The 21,189-nt window shown below is 39.0% G+C and overlaps 6 protein-coding genes across 7 annotated transcripts in view; 2 read left to right on the forward strand and 4 right to left on the reverse strand.

Annotated features, from left to right (window-relative positions):
- LOC106392451 (probable glutamyl endopeptidase, chloroplastic) overlaps positions 1-5,508 on the forward strand; it is a 57,049-nt gene extending 51,541 nt beyond the window's left edge. The window contains exons 3-6 of the mRNA XM_048754654.1: positions 4,515-4,664; positions 4,766-4,903; positions 5,002-5,285; positions 5,396-5,508. Of these exons, the coding sequence (XP_048610611.1) occupies positions 4,515-4,664; positions 4,766-4,903; positions 5,002-5,285; position 5,396 (573 nt within the window). The 3' untranslated portion in view covers positions 5,397-5,508. The remainder of the gene's footprint in view (positions 1-4,514; positions 4,665-4,765; positions 4,904-5,001; positions 5,286-5,395) is intronic.
- Positions 5,509-7,307: 1,799 nt separating this feature from the next.
- Positions 7,308-12,732, reverse strand: LOC106395101 (transcription factor IIIB 60 kDa subunit). The gene is made up of 20 exons (XM_048754652.1): positions 12,216-12,732; positions 12,063-12,130; positions 10,762-11,981; positions 10,587-10,668; positions 10,365-10,440; positions 10,195-10,283; positions 10,036-10,112; positions 9,909-9,965; positions 9,710-9,831; positions 9,494-9,588; positions 9,310-9,396; positions 9,145-9,225; positions 8,874-9,020; positions 8,635-8,746; positions 8,456-8,541; positions 8,293-8,373; positions 8,092-8,220; positions 7,855-7,944; positions 7,690-7,770; positions 7,308-7,608 (listed from the first exon to the last, which is right to left on the reverse strand). Exons 3-20 carry the CDS (start codon positions 10,821-10,823, stop codon positions 7,411-7,413), a joined length of 1,752 nt encoding a protein of 583 aa, XP_048610609.1. The 5' UTR covers positions 10,824-11,981; positions 12,063-12,130; positions 12,216-12,732; the 3' UTR covers positions 7,308-7,410.
- A 1,854-nt stretch (positions 12,733-14,586) lies between these two features.
- On the reverse strand, positions 14,587-15,608 carry LOC106394468 (probable cytochrome c oxidase subunit 5C-1). Of its 2 annotated transcripts, none has more exons than XM_013835038.3 (2): positions 15,556-15,608; positions 14,587-15,007 (listed from the first exon to the last, which is right to left on the reverse strand). In XM_013835038.3, exon 2 carries the CDS (start codon positions 14,974-14,976, stop codon positions 14,782-14,784), a length of 195 nt encoding a protein of 64 aa, XP_013690492.1. In that variant the 5' UTR covers positions 14,977-15,007; positions 15,556-15,608; the 3' UTR covers positions 14,587-14,781. The 2 variants fall into 2 exon arrangements, with proteins under 2 accessions (XP_013690492.1, XP_048610614.1); XM_048754657.1 differs by having other exon boundaries at positions 14,587-15,066; positions 15,556-15,598.
- A 486-nt stretch (positions 15,609-16,094) lies between these two features.
- On the reverse strand, positions 16,095-16,769 carry LOC106433759 (putative glycerol-3-phosphate transporter 5). The gene has a single exon (XM_013874585.1). It carries the CDS (start codon positions 16,767-16,769, stop codon positions 16,095-16,097), a length of 675 nt encoding a protein of 224 aa, XP_013730039.1.
- A 1,769-nt stretch (positions 16,770-18,538) lies between these two features.
- LOC106391166 lies at positions 18,539-19,940 on the forward strand. The gene is made up of 3 exons (XM_013831755.3): positions 18,539-19,066; positions 19,194-19,541; positions 19,632-19,940. The coding sequence occupies exons 1-3, from the start codon at positions 18,628-18,630 to the stop codon at positions 19,820-19,822; spliced, it is 978 nt and encodes a 325-aa protein (XP_013687209.2). The 5' UTR covers positions 18,539-18,627; the 3' UTR covers positions 19,823-19,940.
- On the reverse strand, positions 19,889-21,071 carry LOC106392450. Its single transcript, XM_048754660.1, has one exon. The coding sequence runs from the start codon at positions 20,923-20,925 to the stop codon at positions 20,014-20,016; it is 912 nt and encodes a 303-aa protein (XP_048610617.1). The 5' UTR covers positions 20,926-21,071; the 3' UTR covers positions 19,889-20,013.
- Positions 21,072-21,189: the final 118 nt, after the last annotated feature.

The raw sequence follows: 21,189 nt of genomic DNA on the forward strand, positions 1-21,189 counted from the left end.
TGAAATAGAGTTTAATATACATTAATACAAATGTAGAATGTGTTTAGAAATTTTAAAACAGCACTAAAGATCATAGGCTTCAGTATATAGAGCATTTACCGAATATTCAATATTTCGTAAGGGTTAACCCATAGATTTTGAGAAAAATTCAAAAATATGAAAATACTCTTTTAATGCATAGTTGCATCCTTCAAATAACAGCTTCCGCTCTCTATCAAGCCTTGCTCTCTAAATCCGATAATCATGCAACCTCTCTCATCTACTGCACGTCTTTCTTCTGGGTTCGTAATATGTCCTTATTTTGTGTTCATGGCCGGGCTAAAGCCCGATCGTATTAATTAAATAATTATTTTTTTTTCAAAAATAACCTACATATCATCACATTTACCTGTACAACAGGTCATTTTTTACTTGATAGAAAAGTAAGCCAAATTGAAGGTTTTTATGATACAAATGCTACTTTGAAGGTTTGAAATGCTGGTCAAAAAACTTCAAGGTCTAAAGTGTCAGTAGGTGCCACTTTCAAGGTTTTTTCTGCGATTTTTCCTTTTAATTTTTGTTATTTAACTTTATGTGTAAAATATTAAAATACAAAAGAAAATTTGAACTATTTATGAGATAAAATTTCAAATTTAAACTTTTAAAATTCATTTTGGAAAAAAAAAAACTCCAAATCTAAAATTGCTGTAGAGTGTTTTTTGGAGATGTTCTTGGACTAAACCAGACCTCAAAATATAGAACCAAAATATTTCCAATCTAGGTGGACCGGATTCAAATATTTATAGGTTTTGCGGGGTTTGAGGCAAACCAACCTAGTTGGCATCCCTACAAATAAATCCTTGAAATATCATCTTAGCAAGAAGCAATTATATATTTATACTCCAAGTAAACTCAGTTAACGAAGTTGAAATTTGTAAACTAAGAGAGAAGGATTTCGTATGAACTTGATATCTTATTCACGATGATTGTTACATGTATATACACGATACTTTACAAGAATATTCTCAACACAATATATCCTAAGGTCCTTATCACAATCGTGAGAGCTTATCTATAACCACTTCAACCTTATCACTTCATCACTTCGAGAACCTTTACCAAACCGAACCGGACATTACTTAACCATTCTCTACACTCCCCCTCAAGTTGGTACGTGCAAGTTTGTAACACCCAACTTGTTGAGAAGATAGTGAAACTGTGAACTCCCCAATGCCTTGGTCATTATATCTGCTAGTTTCTCAGTAGTTCTAACGTGTCTCGTAACAATGAGATGATCCTGCACCGCGTCTCGTACACTATGACAATCTGCTTCTATGTGTTTTGTTCTTTCGTAAAAGACTGGGTTTTGAGCAATGTGTAACGCCGATTTACTGTCACAAAACAACTCCATAGGCGGCTTATGTGCTACTCCCAAATCACCAAGCAGCCTCTTTAGCCATTTCAACTCTCGCAGAGCTGCAGCCATCGATCTGTACTCAGCTTCTGCCGAAGAATGCGAGATAGTGTCTTGTTTCTTAGTCTTCCATGAAACAGGTGAGCTCCCCAACAGTACTATATAGGACGACAACGATCATCGAGACGTTGGACATGAAGCCCAGTCGGCGTCGCAGAAACCTCGCACACGCAGATCACTTGTCGACTTCAGCATTATTTCCTGACCAGGGCTTCCTTTGAGATATCTCAGCACTCGCACCACAGCTTCCCAATGAACCGCTCTGGGCCTGTGCATTACCTGAGACAGCACGTGTACGGCGTAGCTGAGCTCCGGTCTGGTTATTGTGAGATAACAGTTTCCCTACATACCTTCGAAACCGAACCGGATCAGTATAGAACGGTCCTTCTGCTGAAAGAAGACGGTGGTTCTGTTCCATAGGAGTCGCCACCGGCTTACCTCCGAGAAGGCCTGCTTCACTCACTATATCAAGAACATATTTTTGTTGCGATAGGAACATGCCTTCAGCTCCTCTCGCGATCTCTATCCCCAAGAAGTACTTGAGCTTCCCGAGATCTTTCATCTTGAAGCACTTGCTCAGATGAGCTTTAAACCTCGCCACCATATCCTTATCGTTTCCCACAATCACCAAATCGTCCACATAGATGAGAACTTGCAAGATTTTACCACCTTTAATGTACGTGAACAGGGAGTAGTCTGAGTATGATTGCTTGAAACCCGCCTTTTTAAGTGCATTTGTAAGCTTGGCAAACCAACACCTGGGAGTCTGCTTCAATCCGTACAACGATTTCCTCAACCTACACACTTTGTTGGGGTCACTTGCGCTGAAACCCGGAGGCATCTTCATGTAGACCTCTTCTTCCAAGTCTCCGTATAGGAACGCGTTGTGCACGTCCATCTGATCAACCTCCCAGTTCGTGGCCACTGCTACCTCCAACAGCGTCCTCACCGTCATCAGCTTCACCACAGGCGCAAACGTTTCTTCGTAATCCTCTCCTTTTACTTGCTTGTTTCCACACAACCAATCTCGCTTTGGATCGCTCCTTCGTGCCGTCGGCGTTGTATTTCTACTTGTAAAGCCATCTGCACGCCAGCGCTTTCTTTCCTATAGGCAATTTGGTTACATCCCATGTTCCTTGCTCTTCCAGCGCCACCACTTCTGTTCCCATTGCGCCATTCCATATCGGATCAAGGACTGCTTCTTTAAAGCTCTGTGGCACCACATCTGCAGTGATAGCTGCGAGGAACGCTCGATGCTTCTATGAGAAAACAGCGTCAGTCACATATGCTGAGATAGGATACGACGAAGTTTACCTGGACACGTTTCGGAGGCGGACCAGATTCAGAACGAGTGTGATGTTTATCGGGGTGACATTCTGCGTTATATGTGACGATGTCTCGCAATCTGACTGACGGTCTCGGAACTCGCTTTCCTCTTCCAAGTTCCTCCACTGTCTCTGTGATTGGTGCTGTTTCCTCAACATGACTTGTTGCAGGTGCCCTCTCTGTGTCGTTTTCTACGGTCTCATTCTCTTCTCCACTCGCACTCGCTCCCTCTGTTCCTGCTTCGTTCACAGGAACGATCTCCATGGGTTCTACGGGGACACTAGAGACATCCACGATGCTCCCCCTCGACTCAATCAGCGGCTCCAATACTTCAGTACCAGGTACAAGTTGTACGTTCTGTGGGGCAGTATTCTGGTCGTTTGATTCAGTCAGATACGGGTACTCCGTTTCTTCAAATACAACATCACGAGACGTGAACAACTCCTCATTCTCCAAGTCGTATAGCTTCCAACCCCTCTTTCAGAACGGGTATCCTACGAACACACATCTTCGACCCCGTGCTCCAAATTTATCCTTGTGTCTCTGCATATTGTGAGCAAAGCACAGGCATCCGAATGTCTTGAGATCCTTGTACGAAGGAGGCTTCCCATATAGGTGTTCATAAGGTGTTTTTCCTCGTAACAGACTCGACGGCGTTCTATCGATAACATGGGCCGCAGCGAGAACACTCTCGCCCCAAAACTTGATGGGAAGACCTGACTGAAACATGAGGGATATCGAGACGTTGAGTATATGACGATGCTTCCTCTCTACTCGTCCATTTTGTTGTGGCGTAGCTACACAAGATGTTTGGCGAATGATGCCATTTTCAGCAAAATACTTGGCGAGACACATGAACTCCGTGCCTTTCTCGCTTCAAACTGTTTTGTCGTGTCTCCCGAACTGTCTGTGCGCTAATTTACAGAAGTTTGGTAACACTGTCTTTACTTCGGACTTTTCGAGTAGGAGATGAATCCAGACAGCTCTCGAGCAGTCGTCCACAATTGTAAGAAAGTACGCAGCCCCACACGTAGATTTCTCTCGGTAGGGACCCCACAAATCGACATGTATTAACTCGAAAGGAACAGATGCTTTATTATAACTCTCGGCAAACACCCCGCGAGTTTGTTTTGATTTGAAACAAATTTCACAACCTCCAAACTTGTCGGAGTTATTTTGAACACCAAAAACAAATGGTAAAAATCCTAAAACACCAAAGGAGGGATGTCCTAGTCTGCGATGCCACAAAGCCTTGTCTTCTGCAGCCTTGACTCTGAGTCCTCGCGCCACTGTCACATCCCGATAAACATAGACACCACCTCGTTCTTCACCTGCTCCAATCAGGGTCTTCGTAAAACGGTCCTGCAATATACACAGAGTGTCAGTAAACACAGCAAGACATCATGTCTGTTTGAGCAACTTAGCAACCGACAACAATGTACAGTTCAAGTTCGGCACAAACAGAACATGTTCCAATATAATCTTATCGGAAAGTCTCAATACTCCAGACTGAGTAGCCTGCACTTGGCTCCCATCAGCGAAGTGTACTGGACATCCCACCAACTTACGCAGGTTTGTGAGCAATCGTACATCTCCCGTCATGTGGTGAGATGCACCAGTGTCAAGAATTACTTCCCCGGTTTGAACCTTACCATTCAACATCATCTTACGATTGTATGATAAAGTCCTCAAAAGTGTTGAAGCTTAGTATTTTTTTGGTCCTCAATTTTTCAAGGTGGCTCATCCAAGCAAAATTGCTGTTGGGGGACACTCGTATGGAGCGTTTATGACTGCAAATCTCCTTGCTCATACTCCTCATCTTTTCTCCTGCGGAATAGCTCGATCTGGCGCTTACAACAGAACACTCACTCCATTTGGTTTCCAGGTGCCAGCATAACCATTTTCTTTCTCTGTCTCATTCTCTGCCTTCAGATAGATATTGACTTATCTTTGGTTAACCTTTTAACTACATCTGAAACTTTTCAGAATGAGGACCGAACATTGTGGGAAGCTACTAACGTCTATGTCGAGATGAGCCCATTCATGTCTGCTGATAAAATCAAGAAGCCAATCTTGCTCATCCGTGGTGAAGAAGACAATAACCCAGGAACTCTAACAATGCAGGTTATAATTAACTTCAATAGAAATCCACCCCAATTTTTTTCTGCATTGGTTCTCTCTTAACTATATTCATTTCATATACTCTGGTCTCTGCATAAAAGTCGGACAGATTCTTCAACGCACTGAAAGGCCATGGCGCTCTTTGCCGCCTTGTTATTCTTCCTCACGAGAGCCATGGGTACTCAGCACGGGAAAGCATTATGCACGTTCTCTGGGAAACTGACCGCTGGCTTCAAAAATACTGTGTTCCAAACACATCAGATGCAGACTCAAGTCCAGACCAGTCCAAAGAAAGATCAGATTCTGCAGACAGAGTAGCTACTGCCACAGGAGGTGGTAATCCCGAGTTTGAAGATCACTCCAAGCTTAGGAGATCACTTCTCTGGTAAAATAAAAATGTCTCACTGTTCACAAACAGAAGATAAAACCATAAGAGTTCTCACGTTTGATTAGCTTATTCAAGTTTGTTGAATTTTCTTGTTATGCTTTTTTCAGAGTCTCTGTGCCCGGTATGCTTTGGTTTCTAAAGGCAGATACAGCATTCTAATGCACTTGCGGAAACAGAGGAACACATCAGTGGCAAATGCAACCCACAACTTTTTTTATATTTGTTTCGTAAAACATTCTGATTCATATAACAAAGGCCTACGAAAGTGTGTTGAAACACACACTGTCGAGTGACTTGATGTTTCCATGAATAAAGTTTCAACAATATTTAACCTTCTTTTAATGTTTCAAAGATCACATACAAAAAAAAAAAAGGGTGAGAATGTCTGAGGAATCAACATGGCATTTGTCTCTGTTTATGATCAAAACCTCTATGGCATGAATTCCAATCGGTCAAGCATGAATTACAATTCCAAATTGTTCACAATCACATATTACGATATAGTTCATGCAATATATAGTTTGGAAGTGACTTCTCCATGCAAGATTTCATATATGCTGAACTTGTTGTGTATGAGTCTCTGAAATTAAGCAGCACATCCCGCATGTGGTCACGCATGCAAGGAACATCTGTAAGGTAATTTCTCCCCGACATTTGTAAGGCATAACTCTGCATTGAGACAACTGGGACGATACAAACTTACACTTGTGGCAAATGCTCCAACACAATCAAAAGCGGCTAACTTACGTAATACTTGTTAAATATCACATGTTAAATGTTGACGGTGATGGACGGTGAAAAGGTTGTTACGTGGAGACATAGTGATAGCAAAGTCAAAAAGGAAAGGCTTGGCCACTTTGTCAACAACAACTTCTCACCAAACTCTCGTAAGCTCTCCTATAAATACATGATGTCTCTCATTGTTCAGTAGCATCCCAAAATCAAAATCACATAGAGAAGTGAAGAAGAAGAAGAACGTGAGAGAGAGAAAAAAAAAATTCTTTTTTCTTACGGGTATTTGGGATCGGGTTGAGAGAAAATTATTTAGAGAGTTCGGGTATTTTCTCCTATTATAATGAGAAAATTATTAATCGATTTCTCCGTTATAATTGAGAGGTGGTAACTCCTATTATTTTTCTCGTAATAAATTCTTCTACCTTGTCCGTGGTTTTTACCCTTTGGGGTTTTCCACGTTAAATCTGGTGTTCTATTTATTACACTATTTCTCAAATTATTAGCTGCGATCCTGCTCTATCCGGTCCAGTTTTACAAAGGCAGATACAGCATTCTAATGCACTTGCGGAAACAGTGGAACACATCAGTGGCAAATGCAAAACAATACTTTTTTTTTATATTTGTTTCGTAAAACATTCTGATTCATATAACAAAGGCCTACGACTCTGTCGAGTGACTTAATGTTTCCATGAATAAAGTTTCAACAATATTTAACCTTCTTTTAATGTTCCAATCATACAAAAAAAAAGGGTGAGAATGTCTGAGGAATCAACATGGCATTTGTCTCTGTTTATGATCAAAACCTCTATGGCAAGAATTCCAATCGGTCAAGCATGAATTACAATTCCAAATTGTTTACAATCACATATTGTTTACAATCACATATTACGATATAGTTCATGCAACATATAGTTTGGAAGTGACTTCTCCATGCAAGATTTCATAGATGCTGAACTTGTTGTGTATGTGTCTCTGAAATTAAGCAGCATATCCCGCATGCAAGGTGCAAGGAACATCTGCAAGGTAATAACTGGGACGATACAAACTTACACTTGTGGCAAATGCTCCAACACAATCAAAAGCGGCTAACTTACGTAATACTAACCACTTCACTCTCTTGCTTTTTGGTCTTTAGGATTTTCGCTCAAAACAGGCAAATCTTTTTTTTAAAAAGGTTTTAAAGGTGGAGTAAGGCAAGAATTGATTTTAACAAGAAAAATAATCAAATCCACTTTGTAATTTGTTTTTTGGACGACTATTGATTTTGTTGTAAGAGTTAGTAAATTCAGTAACTCTCTATTCTCATATACTGATGCACATAAATTTGTTTAACTAGTCCGGCAAAACAAAAATGAATAAAAATATAATATAGCTAGATAATATATTATTACAATCCAAAATCATAACCATCCTCTTCTTCTTCCTCTTCCTCTTCCACTTGGTCTTCATAGAATTTCTCTTCTGCGTACATTTCGTATGGTTCTTCTTCATCCTCTTCTTCATCTTTTTCTTCTTCAATTTCAACTTCCTTCTTATTCTCTATAACTGTCTCGGTTCTTGATTTCTTGGGGGACTTCTCACCTGACTGAAACAAGAAAAAAATGGTATAAACCTGAAAGTGATGAGAATTAAGGAAACAAGAAGAGAAGATCATAATAAAACTTACGGAAGTATCGAAGAGCTCTTTCAAACGATCGGGGTTGAAGAGCTCTTTCAAACGATCGGGGTTGAAGTGCTTTATGAGTTTCTGTATTAAGAGTTCAAGACTCAAAATCAAAAACACAAGAAAATTCCAAACGTTTTTTTCTTCAAAAGCTATATATTTTGTTACCTTACTCTCAAGCACTCTGGTACAAGCTTCCAAAGCTGTGGCTGCGGGAGGCGCGTTCTTTGCTTCCTCTGCACGTTTTTGTCGCTTTTCCTAAAAGAATAGAGAACAAGAGTTTGATTGATAAACCATATTAGGGTCATTATTTACACTGGGCATAATTATTTTTTCGTAAATCTGATACTTTGCTAATATAAAGCATGCATGCATAAACATCATCACTAGTGCAAAGTTGGTCACCTTTCTAGATTTTGACACAGATGCTTTAGAAGCTTCAACAAGATTTCTTGCGTACTCTGGGCAATTAGCATTGCTCGCGTTGAAAGCGTCACTAGCCGTCTTCAGAGCTGCTTCCTTAGCTGCTTGCTCCTACAAAACAATTAAAATTTGGTAAGATTCTAACAATTTAAGAAGGAAATACAAGAGAAGATAGTCTATCACCTTAAGCCAGTCTGCGTTAAGAAATTCCCATGACTTCTGCACAGCTCGCTTTTCGTCCTCGTCAAGAAAACAGCCATCCACCTGTTGGGGCACAGTCCACAGAGGTTAAACATTCTACTTAGAATCTAATACAACACAAAGTAAGCAAAATTATTTTGCCCACCACAGGATCACCGTCGAGGTCAGAAAGATTGTCTGATTCATCCGAATCTTCAGCATTCCAATATGTTTCTCCTCTTACACTTTTCTCTGAGAGACAGACAGCACACACAAAATTCTCAAGAGCTCTCAAACAAATAAAAAAAACTTTAATCTATTTTCGATAGTTGTTTAAGCTTTTACCAATCCCTCCCTCGTTTTCTTCTCTAGCTGCTTTTTCCATTCTCTCTTTCTCTGCTCGCTGGAAAGCGGGAGGATCCGACCCACCAACAACTCCACCAGAAACTTTCATGAACTGCCATGGAAATAAATTTGGAAAAGGAAAGCATCTGATTGTCAACTCTCATGAGCCATTTTCTCTAGGGCTTTTGCCAGTTGCATAACCTTAAAGAAAATGGAAAGAGACAAGTCTGGAGACTTACCTTTTCGTGACAGTCCCTACATAATCCATAACCAAAACTTTCTGAATCCTTATGTTTACAGTTCACTACTTCTTTGTCAGAATTTGGTCTTGGCGTAAAAGGTTTTTCAAGCAATATACTTTCTTCGCTTTTATCGAGCTCCTCAACCTAGCCAAGCATGTGCAACATTTGAAAATACAATAAACAAGTAATGTGAGGCAAAAAAAAAAAAAGGCATAGTGACTATATCTAATTAGCGAATAACTCTACAACTGCAAATGAAATAACTCACAGTTAAACTTGCAGCCTCCGTATTAGCAAACTCATTTAATCTTTTGGTTATTGTTGCTCCACACATATGCACAATGTGTGCCTGAGAAACACACATCAAAATCGAAACATCATTGCTAGCTCTATTAATCTTATAACAAATATCCGCTGAATCAGATATTCTTACAATATCTGTCGTGGAGCACATGATACCACGAGAAAGGGCAGCTATGTAAATTGCTGCTCCACATATTCCACTTGGTTTCCGGCCGGTCTGAAAGCCAATAGATGGTCAACAATTAACAAAATAACTCTTCAGACAAAGAACATGTAAGGTAACAATAAATTAAAAAAGAGGAGTCGAGTCACACCTGCATCCAATCTCTCTTCATACTAGCTATAATGTTCTTAGTCGTTTCAATGACTTTTGTTATTGTTTGTTTGTCATGTGCACCTTTCAATAAGCCTGCAAGTGTGTGTATGATGAAACGAGTGTTTGATACAACTGTTTGTATGTATTTGACTGATGTTCACACCAAACTAATAAAAAAAAAAGAATGGGAGGCAAAAGACGACATCATACTTACTCTTTGTGAATCGTTCAATGAAGATTGAAGGATCAACAAGCTCCTCAAGGTCCTCACGGTTCGGGTTATCCACCATAAAGAACAGTTCACAGAGTTGCAAGTACACAGAACCTAACTCGTAACTAGACAAAAAGTGTGAAATGAAAACCATTACCCGCATTTTCAAACGTAGGGGAATGAAAAGATTTCCTCAACTTACACGGAAACTCGAAGGTAGCTTGAAAAATCAATAAGAAGAACCGCAAGTTCCTTTTTCCTGCAGTTAAGGAAAACTTTTTTGGTCAAAAATGGAACTGAGGGAGAGAAATCTGTAATAAGAATCCAACCTGCAAGCCAAGTAGAGACAGGAAGAGAGTACTAGTTCAGATCTGCGCCCTTTGGTGAAGTTTTGGTCAGCTGCCATCTTGAGAAGATAAAAATAGCGTTATAGAATCATGTGACAAGAGACAGACAGAAGATATGTAAAAACACCGACAGAAACATACATCAAAGAGTCGGGAAGCCATATTAACCACATCATCTCTGTCCTCACCAATTTGCAAGGCATCTCTAAAATTCATAAGCTCATCTCTTGCTGCACAAAACAAAAAGGATCAAATTTGGCATAAAGGTAACAATGCACAAACCGAAAAAAAAAAAAAAAAAAAGACAATACCTATTCTACTTCTCCTTGCACGTGAGCTTGGAATCCCACTCTGAACACTACTCACTATGTTACCTGACGCTTGGCTCTGCAGCAGCCACATAAACAAAAAGATGTGTAATTAGAAACACAAAAGGCTCGAATAAAAAAGATAAGTCTATTCTATTCCACACTTCTTCTAGGTCTAAAGAAGAAGGGAGGGAGGTTTTAGGGTTTAGGGTTTAGGGTACCTACCTGTCCAGCGGCATTCTTAATGAAAGTAACTTCCTCAGAAAAATAAAAATTTTCCAATATCCTCCCACATCGATTACATGCCCTACATCATAAAACATAAAACGAAGCTCACCAAATCATAACTAACTCTCGGAACTATAAACTAGAAGAAACCTTCAAAATCGAAAACACTTACAAAGCACAGTCGTCGGGGCGAATTCCAGCAACTTCCTTCGCACAATGTTTACACCACACCATGGCTGCGAGGCGAGATCTGATGAGAGCAAGTGGAAAGGGATTATTAGGTTTTAATTCGTATCCTCTCGTGTGACGGATTCGCAGACACTCCTGCTTTTTATATCTTGCGCTAGGTTATTAAAATGGGCCTAAAAAGTTATATAAAAATCATGCGAAATCTCAAATAAACTAATTTATAAATCATATAATTTTAAAAATTATTGGCTTAGACATTTTTGGTTTATAATTGGCTCACAACCTCACATACCTAGCTAGTCGGATAAAGAAAGCATATTCTGAGCTGGTCTTTATAGAGCGTTTTTTTAATGAAAAAATAGAACACATATAATTAGTATAAGTCAGTATCATGAATCGACGGACACAACAGTTAAGTCTTAGAACAAACATCTCCATAAGCAAATTTTATAAAAACTGTTGCAACAGACACAATAGATTATTTCCCTTGTTTTCTAGTCTCCTTTCACCTGTTATAACCAATAAGGAAAAGAAAAACACGGAGTTAGTAAGACTAAAATCAGGAAACATTCTTGTCTTGTTCTTCATCCTCTTCAGGATCTTCTTCATCTTCCTTCTTCTTAATTCTGGAAGGATCTAAGAGCTCTTTCAAAAGATGGTACGTAGTTGACGAGTCCCTTGCTCTCAAGCATTCTGGTACAAGCTTCGAAAGCTGTGGATGCGGGAGGCGCGTTCTTTGATTCCTACAAAACAATTAAAATTTGGTAAGATTTTAACAATTTAAGAAGGAAATACAAGAGAAGATAGCCTATTGGGACACAGTGAAAATAGTATGACCACCACAGAGGTTAAACATACAACACAAAAGTAAGCAAAATTATTATTGCTCACCACAGGATCACCATCGAGGTCAGAAAGATTGTCTGATTCATCTGAAGCTTCACTTTCCTCTGAGAGACAGACTGACAGCAGCAGAAACTTCAATGAACTGCCGGAAGAAATTTTGAAAAAGAAAAGCATCTTAATGTCAACTCTCAGGAGCTACTTGTCAAGGGCTTTTGCCAGTTGCATAAGCTTAAAAAAAATGGAAAGAGACAAGTCTGGAGACATACCTTTTCGTGACAGTCCTTAAATAACTCACAGTTAAACTTGCAGCTTCGGACCATTCAATAAATAGGTTATTGTTTCTTCACCCATGTCTGCCTGAAAAACACACATCAAAATCGAAACATCAGCTCTATTAATCTTATAACAAATATCATTCGCTAAATCAGATATTCTTACAATATCATGAGAAAGGGCAGCTATGTAAATTGCTGCTCCACATATGATCCACTTAGTTTCCGGCCGGTCTGCAAGCCAGAAAAATAACTACTCTTAAGACAAAGAACATGTACTAAGGTAACTATAAATTAAAAAAGAGGAGTCGATTCACACCTGCATCCAATCTCCCTTCATACTAGCTATAACATTCATAGCCGTTTCAATGACCTTTGTTGTTGTTTCATCGTCATGTCCACTTTTCAATATAAGCCTATGTGTGTGATGAAATAAGAATTTGATACAAGTGTTTATATTTGACTGATATTCACAACAACTACTTGAACAAGTAGAATGGGAGCCAAAAGACATAATTACCGTTTGTGAATCGAGGAATGTAGGTTGAAGGATCAACAAGCTCCTCATAGTTATCCATAGAGAAGACTTCTTTACAGAGTTGCTAGTACACAGAACCTAACACGTAACTATAGACAAATGAAACCAAAAACAGCAATAGTAAAGCAAATAGGTAATTATATAGGGGAATGAAAACAATTCCTCAACTTACACGGGAACTCCAAGGTAGCTTGAAAAGTCGATAAGAAGAAAAGGAAAGGTTCTTTTTCCTAAAAGTTTTTTGGTCAAAAATGGAAAAAATCATAACTAACTCTCGGAACTAGAAACTAACCTTCAAAATCGAAAACACTTACAAAGCACAGTCGTCAGGGCGAATTCCAGAAACTTCCTTCGCACAATGTTTACACCACACCATCGCAGGCGAGAGTGAAAAGGGATTATTAGAGCAACATTAGCGGGGTATGATAGAGGAAGTCGTTAGGCTTTATATGATTTTATTTAAATAAAAATTGTATAATTTTGCTGGGACGGACGCAGTTTGTCGTTGGCTAACATATTTTTTTTTTGTCCTTAGGTGATACGTGTCGGCAAGGAAATGGTGGAAGCGTTTTGGTTTGAGAAATGATTCACGTGTTGCCCTTTGGGCCTTGTCTCTTTGAGAAGAGAGAGAGAGTTGAAGATCGATGGCGGAAGGCGCGATGATCCCCAGCAACTGAAGAAGGGAAGCCATAGCTTCAGGCAGAGGCTACTTCTCTGGACCCTTTCTTCGACGCCTATCATCAGGCAGAGGCTGAATCCTAGCCTCCAACATCACGAGATGTCTCTCCTCCGCCTCTTCGAGACTGTCTCCGATGACTGCGTCACACGTGCCCTCATCCAGGTTAAAACTTTTGATCCTTGCTCCTCACTTTTCTTATAGTTTATCGATCTGGGCTTGCTACATTACTTACGATTTCTGGGTTTCACTAATGCTACTCAGATTAAATTGACTGATGTTACTGATCCCATGGTCAATGAGAAGGTTGCTGATCGGGTGAGCATTGAACTTGAACTCATTTGCATTTTTTGGTTTTGTAAAGATGTGGTCAGACTTTGTAATTGGGGTTTCTCTGTGTTGTGGGATTTATCAGGTAGGAGAGGATTTAGAAGGAGTTACCCACAAAGTTTACTTTGATATTCAGATCAATGGTTCACCTGAATGAGTTACCCACAAAGTTTACTTTGTCCCCTCTTTTTCATTGGGTTTGTAAGCTCTGTGTTTTTCCCAATTTGGTTTTAGCTTAGTCAGTTCATATTTATTTTGCTATGTTACTGGGTGAGATGGTACGAGAATGAGCTCCCGAGAGAATCCGACAGACACTTGACAACTAGTTCCTGTTCTTTTTCTCTTGCCAAACCACAATTTGTTTTATTTATTTTCTTCTTATATATGTGCAAGGTGTAATACTTTCTTCTGGGTTCTTGTTGCTTGATTCTTGCAGGCGTAGAGGGAAAGATTGTGGTTGAGCTGATTTTGCTGGGCATTTTTTCTTAATTGTTCTGTTCTTTTTTTTTTTGGTTTCGGGTATGTGGATTTGATTTTGTGATCGTTGTTCTGATTGTGCAAGGAGGAGTCTCTTGCACGTAGAACATAGAAACTACCTTTTTATATAGTTTGTAATCAAAGATTTACTCTACTTATTTCTGTTTCACGTTTCATTGTTGAGATGATCTTGTTCCCTGTCAAAACATGTTTAGCATAACAAGTTCACCTTCTCTCGTTCTCTCCAAACAAAAGAAGCAAACACATTTTGATCAAACGTTTGTCTCATATTCTATCCATCTCACCAAACAAAAGAAGCAAACACATTTTGATCAAACGTTTGTGTCAAATAAATATTATAAAATATGCTAAGGACTTTTTTTGTCCTACCAATAATCAACAAAATTAAAAAAGTCCTTATGCATTTGTCCTTAACTAAAAAATAATACTAATTTATTCTAAGGACAAAATTTGGTAGAACCAATAATGTTGCCCTTAGGTTTTAATCGTGTACCAAAAGTAACACAAAGCTTACACTCGTCACGCTTTTTATATCGAGCGAGGGTTTAAGTCTCGCGCTAGGTTGTTTAAATGGGCCCCAGGCCTGTACCATTACAATTAGCCCGTTTATTAAATGGCCCGTGTATTTTTTTTTTTTACTTGTATGAATAAGTTTCAACAATTATTTTGAGATAACAAGAATACAAACGAAAGCAAACGAGAATGTGTGTGTTTATGAATCTAACAAATCACATTCTCAGATTTGTTTATTTCTCACAAAATTCCAAAAGTAATATGGAGAGGGAGTTATCAAGAAACCGAGAAAAGCAGAATTCAGAAATCATCATCCGTTCGTTTTTTTCATTACTCCTCAGCGGCGATAACACTGATCTCACCTCTCTCAAGCAAGTCATAGAAAGCTCTGGTCTTCCTCTGTTCGTTCCAATGATGCATCTTCCAAAGACCACCAGCAGCTAAACCGAGTGCCATACCAATTATCAACTCCTTCACAACGCTAGGCCCTTTCAATGTGGCATGTGCAACCCTGTGTCCTGCCATCTCTTGTTTTTCTTTTCTCAACCTAATCAAACTGACACAGCACAAACCCCCCCAAAAAAAGACCAAACATGAATCAGTAGTCTCTACAATCTTCAACACACCAAAGCACAACGAATTCGTATTTAGGAAAATTGGATATTCGCTACAGTCAACTAAACTCAAAGATCAAACATCCCTACAATTTTCACTAAAAATGTAATGCAAAACCAATTCAGATAAGACAAAGGTTGAGTGTCTTCTTTATTACAAAAGTTTTCTTTCAAACAAAACTAAACACATTAGCTCAAGTTGTATTGGATCTCCCTTCTTGAGGCAACCAGTGACCAGTTAAACGGGGGAGACCCAAGACTTTTGTATCAATACCAAATTTACATCCTTTAATTAACAAAAGTACTAGAGTCTAAATTCCAGCAAGAAATAATAATGAAATCTGGAACCATTACATCGCCGTAATAAGAATAGGAATCGATAAGAATCATCTAAATAAAAAAAGCTCATCAGGACCTATTCTACAAGAAGAATCAGCATAAAACCACAAATGCTGGTAACAGACATAGAGATCAAGACAGATGGACTTACCAAGTCGGAGGCAGCGCGGAGGAAGACGACGACGGCAACAAAATGAATGAAAAGGCTTACGGAAACTTTCCAAAATCTACTATAATAGATAGTCTCCCACCGTACTCATTGGGCTCACATCTTAACCCGGCCCATGTATTATCAACTAAGAGTTTTTTTAATAACAGAACATCTTACATGTGTATTCAGACATATATTTCCTTTTGGCGGCATTAGTGTCTAAGTAAAATTAGATGGGACAATAAAATTAAAAAGGCTTAAGATGTTTTTCTCTCTTTAGTAGTATAAATGGCCAAACAATCCCACTATATAAAAGCAACTAAATTGAAGCAATTTTAGACAAGCCACATCAGCATAAATATTCAGAGCCAATTAAACTGCCATGTCACTGATAGAATCTCTTTTTTATTGTCTTCTTTTGCTTCATCTTCCTTTCGATGAATAAATCTTCACCGGTTACAAATTATTTACTGCTTCTTCAATTTACTAACGCCATCAGATCGACACCTCTTTACCTTTCCTTACCCTCCCCATCCTCGCTATATAATAGTGGCTAGGTTCAAGTCAGATATAATCCTCACAACCAATCCAGACACAATCACCAACCCACCAGGCAAAGCAAAAGACCAACCCCATCCGGAATCAAGCACGGAAGAAGCAACAATGGAACCAACAATCTTCCCAACAGATGTATGAGAGTTCCAAACACCCATAATCAACCCACGCTTCTCCTTCCCACACCAGTTCGCAACCACATAGACAACACAAGGCCACCCGATAGATTGAAACAACCCACAAACGATCTGAATAGTCATGTAAAACCCGAGAAGATGCACGTTGAGGATCCCACTTCCCATCATCCCAAACACGAGAAACAGCCTCAGATCGATCATATCTCCTAAATGCCCTGCGAAATACATACTGAGAGCGTAGGAAGATAGGAACGCTAGATCGAGCTCGCCGAGTCTCTGCGTTCCTTCGGTTCCTTTGAACGGAGCCCATCTGTTGTCGATCGGAGAGTTTGATTGTTCGTTGACGGAAGGTCCGAGGACGCTCTTGACGATGCTCGGAGGTTTGCGAGAGGCGTGGAACGAAGCGTAGGCTAGGAAGGTGGTGATGAGGACGAGGATTTGGTGGAATGTGAAGGTTTTGTTTAAGCTTGGGAAGAGAGAAAACGCTGGAGGTAAGCCGCCGCCGCCGATCTTGGATTGCATCTTGAATCAATGGTGGAGCATTTCTTGATTCGGAATAAAAAAAAAAGAGTTGATCTTTGAGATTGTTTTTGCTTTATTTTCTCACGGTAGGTAATGGGTTGCTACCAGATTTCTTCAAGGCGAAGGACTCAGAGAGATTTTTTCAACTTATTATAAATAAATCATTTTGGTCAAAGGGTTGCGTAAAGTTGAAATCATTTTGGCTAGAAAAAACACGATAAAATAATTTGTGATATGGTCCACCAAACTCCAAAGCTATTGTATGCCAAAAATATTAAAAAAGTAGAAAAGAAGTGATGTACTACGTTGAAAATCTTATTTTATTGCAAGTTAAGAATAATAATATTGATAACTTTGTTACGGAGCACCGACAAATATCGCTTATTAGCAAAAAGATTTTGCAACAATAAATTTTCTCTTTTTTTGATAAAAATATAAAATTAAAATAATTTTATTTGTTACACTGCTTGGCCTATAAAAGCAATCAGAATTTTTCTAAAGATATATTTACACACATTTTGGTGAATACCATAATCGTTATTTAAGAGGTGTATAATTTTGAATTTGTAACAAAAATAAAAAGCTATTTTTATATAAAAAATAAAAGACTACATTATATTTACTTTTTCGTACATGTACTTCGAATTTGCAAGATTATTTAACCTATCTACACCAACAAAACCTTTTGATAAATAATGCAATGTCGATTTCGGTTAAGGCTAACTCATATAAAAGATAATAATGTCTAGATTCCCATATATTTCATATCTATATGTGAAATATCATTTTATGTTCATCATCAGTGACATCATTAAAGCATACAAAAGTACTGAATTAAAAAAAAACATATCTATCTCTTGGTTTGGTTTTGTTTGATCCATGAAAGAATAAAACAGTTAAAATATTATTTGAGGCATTGGGAAGAAACAACAAAAGATGAGGTTGAATCCATCTAAGCCTCTTCGAAAATCTTTTGACCTTTTTTCGATACCAAAACAATTGAGATTATTGTGTACAGATCAAGTCTATATTTTTATTATATGTAGTCTAGCCAAACGATATATCTCACAGCCTCACATAATTGATTTTATCATAGGTGTGTGATAAATGATTCTTTGTGATTATGTCTCTTTGTTTGTTACTTACCATTCTCTGTGTTTTTTTCATTCATATTTTTTTATCTCAAGTATCCTTTTAATTTTTTGTTTTATCATCATATTATATATTTGCTTTTATTTAAAGTACTACATAAATATTGAAGAAAATATTTTGAATACATTATTCATTACCATTTTCATAAGAAGAATTCAAAAATTAAAAAGATGGCCTACATAAAAGTTTACTAAAATTTATGCAAAAAACTATTCCAAATTAATTTATTTCTGTAATATATATAGTTAAATTAATCACAAAATAAAAATACTAAAATATATATTTCTAAAACAAATTTAAACATATCATGTTACAAAGTAATTAAAATAAAATTTTAATCGTAAAGATGTAATCCGCGCGTAGCGCGGACACGAAACTAGTGGCATCTAATATCACCAAATAAGCTTCAATGCAAATCCTAATAACATTCCTAGAAAAGTCTTTTGCATTAAATTGGCAAAAAAAAGTACAACAGAGACTCTCAGGATTGTATAATTATTAGTATTGAATTCTAGATACACCTCTCTGGCCCAATATTCATTTAACGGGCCACCAAATAGCCGGCCCCACTTTACTAATGGTCCTAAAAGTCGAACCGAACGTGTTCGCTCGCTGACCAACTTTATGTTCCACACATTTACTTAAGGTCTCTCGGTCTTTGTCGTACCCAATCTCCAACGTTCTCTCTCGTTTATTTTTCAAAAAAATGTCGCCGTCCTTTTGCTCCGGCCGTTTCTCCGTCGCTCTCTTCCTCGTTATCTCCGCCGTTCCCATCTCTTACCTCGTTTCCCTCGAGCGAGCCGTTCCTTCCACGCACGTGTTCTCTTACCACAGCTCTGGCTTCTTCCGCGAGTGCGCTAAATGGGACGACGTTGGCCGGAGGTTCCTCGTCTCCTTCATGGACGGAGGAGGAATCGGCGAGGTCGTTCCTTCCGACGACGGTGACATCGGCGCTCTTCGGGAAGTCACTTTGGTCAAAGACGCTGACCTCGCCGGAAACGCTTCACTCGGAATCGCTATCGACCGCGACAGGAACCGTCTCCTCGTCGCCGTCGCCGATTTGCTTGGGAACCGCTATAGCGCTTTAGCTGCCTATGATATGTCCACGTGGCGCCGCGTCTTCCTCGCTGAGCTTAGCGGCCAGAGTAAGCATAGCTCTATCTCTCTCTGTTTAGATTTGTGAAACAGTTAGGCTTTAGGTTCTGTCTCTCTCTCTATTGACTAAGCATAAGCTCAATTTCTTGTTTTGTAATAATATTTTGATGAATGTAGGTAAGGAGAAATCGTTTGCGGACGATGTAGCTGTTGATGCACGTGGCAATGCTTATGTGACTGATGCAAAAGGAAGTAAAATCTGGAAGGTTGATGTCAATGGAGAGCTTGTCTCAACCATTGAGAGCCCTCTCTTCACTCCACGTGGATGGTACAATAACCTCGTCGCTCTTAACGGCATTGTTTATCATCCGGATGGTTTCCTTATCGTCATCCACACTTTCTCCGGTCTCTTATACAAAATCGATCTAACTGACGATAAGGTCACTGTGGTTGAAGTTACTGGTGGCACGTTGAGGTTTGGTGATGGGCTTGAGTTGTTGTCTCGCACTAAGATTGTTGTTGCAGGTAAGTCTTTAGTGTTCTCATTTTTATGTCTACCAATGAATATAAGACAACTATATTAAAAAAAAAAAAATTATTTGCGAGTGTTTTTAGGCAGTCCTTCTGCTAAATTGGTGGAGAGCTCGGACGGGTGGCGGACAGCTACTGTGACAGGTTGGTTCAGTACCGGTATGGTTCACCGGATAGTCTCGTCTGCTACTGTGAAGGAAGGAAGAGTTTATCTAAACCATATTGTTGGGTTTGGCTCTAAGAAGAGACACTTACTTGTAGAAGCTGTGTTTTAGACTGTTTAGTGTTAATCTCTTGTTAAGTTATGTGTGCTAATGATCTCTTTAATGATTCTATTGAAATGATGTAAAGCCTCTCTTTATCAAATTTCATTTAATCTCTAGTATACAATCATTAACATCTTTCGCATTACAAATAACCAAAAAAAAAATGCATACCATTAGTGACTTTATAACCAATGGTTACTTTACACTTTAGTGTCACCTTCGTCGTCATAATGAACAGGAGAAGCAGTAGAAACTCCACGTGGACTTCTTCTACTTCCTTGTTCGAAAAGCAACACCATTCCAAACCATAAACACCCTTTAACGATCCTAACCATACCGATCGTTACAACCATATAGTATAACCACCAATTCACAAAATCAACCGTTCCCACTTCAAAACTACCGTTAGCATTATTACCATTGATTGGTAATAATAACAACAAAGCTCTTTTAGCCTCAGCCACACCAACCAAAGCCTCTACTTCATCTCGAAGCTTCCACCACCACAACGTCCCACAGCTCACGGCCAAAGCCACTCTCTCCACCACCGTCTCCTCTCTCCGGTGATGACCAGCGTCTCCTCCCATCAACGTGCTGTCCACCACCGGTCTCACGATCACCCTACACCACAGAAGCATTACCTCATGAAGACCAAAGAAAAACACCAGCCTGCTCAAGAAGTTACGTTCGCTCCCGATTATTAAACCGTCGGGGTACGTTCTTTCGAGGCCTAAACCGACGGAGATTTGAACAAGGAAAAGCGTTAGCCACGCGATGCTGACGTGTGGATAAAAGGGAATGGACCGGTTGGGATCTGTTGATGTGATCTTTGTGGTTAGACCAAGAACTAGAGTGTAAACGCTTATTGAAGAAACAAATGCATATGTGATCGCCGGGTTCGTGTAATGAAAGATGGAGAAGAAGAAAGATGAATCCGTTTGGGGAGGAGACTTGATCAAGGAGAAGAGGAAGGAAGCTGAAGAGAGACGGCTAAGGAGAAGGAAAGAGAGAGGGAGGAGGAGGCTGAGGAGAGTTGTTGTCAGTAGCCGGAAAGGCTTAACGAGCAGCTGCTCAGCCTCTCTCCTCCACTTTCCACTACCGGCTGTACTCATTTTTGTATAAAGTGAAAGAAGGCTGAGAAGTTAAGAAACATAAAGCTAGTTTTTGTCTTATTTATATAATCTTTTTGTGGAAAATGAAGATTTATGTTTGAAGGAAAGATCAAGGAGTGGGTGCCATGTCTATAGTTTCAAGTTAGGTTGGATGAAAACGAATCATGCATATAAAGATAATTATAAAATACGTTTATACAATATTCATTATGATACATACGCATTATTAGAGATTATTTAAACACACAGAAAGAAGAGTGATGA

The sequence above is a fragment of the Brassica napus genome, chromosome C4 (genome assembly GCF_020379485.1).
Source record: "Brassica napus cultivar Da-Ae chromosome C4, Da-Ae, whole genome shotgun sequence".
Classification (NCBI taxonomy): Eukaryota; Viridiplantae; Streptophyta; class Magnoliopsida; order Brassicales; family Brassicaceae; genus Brassica; species Brassica napus.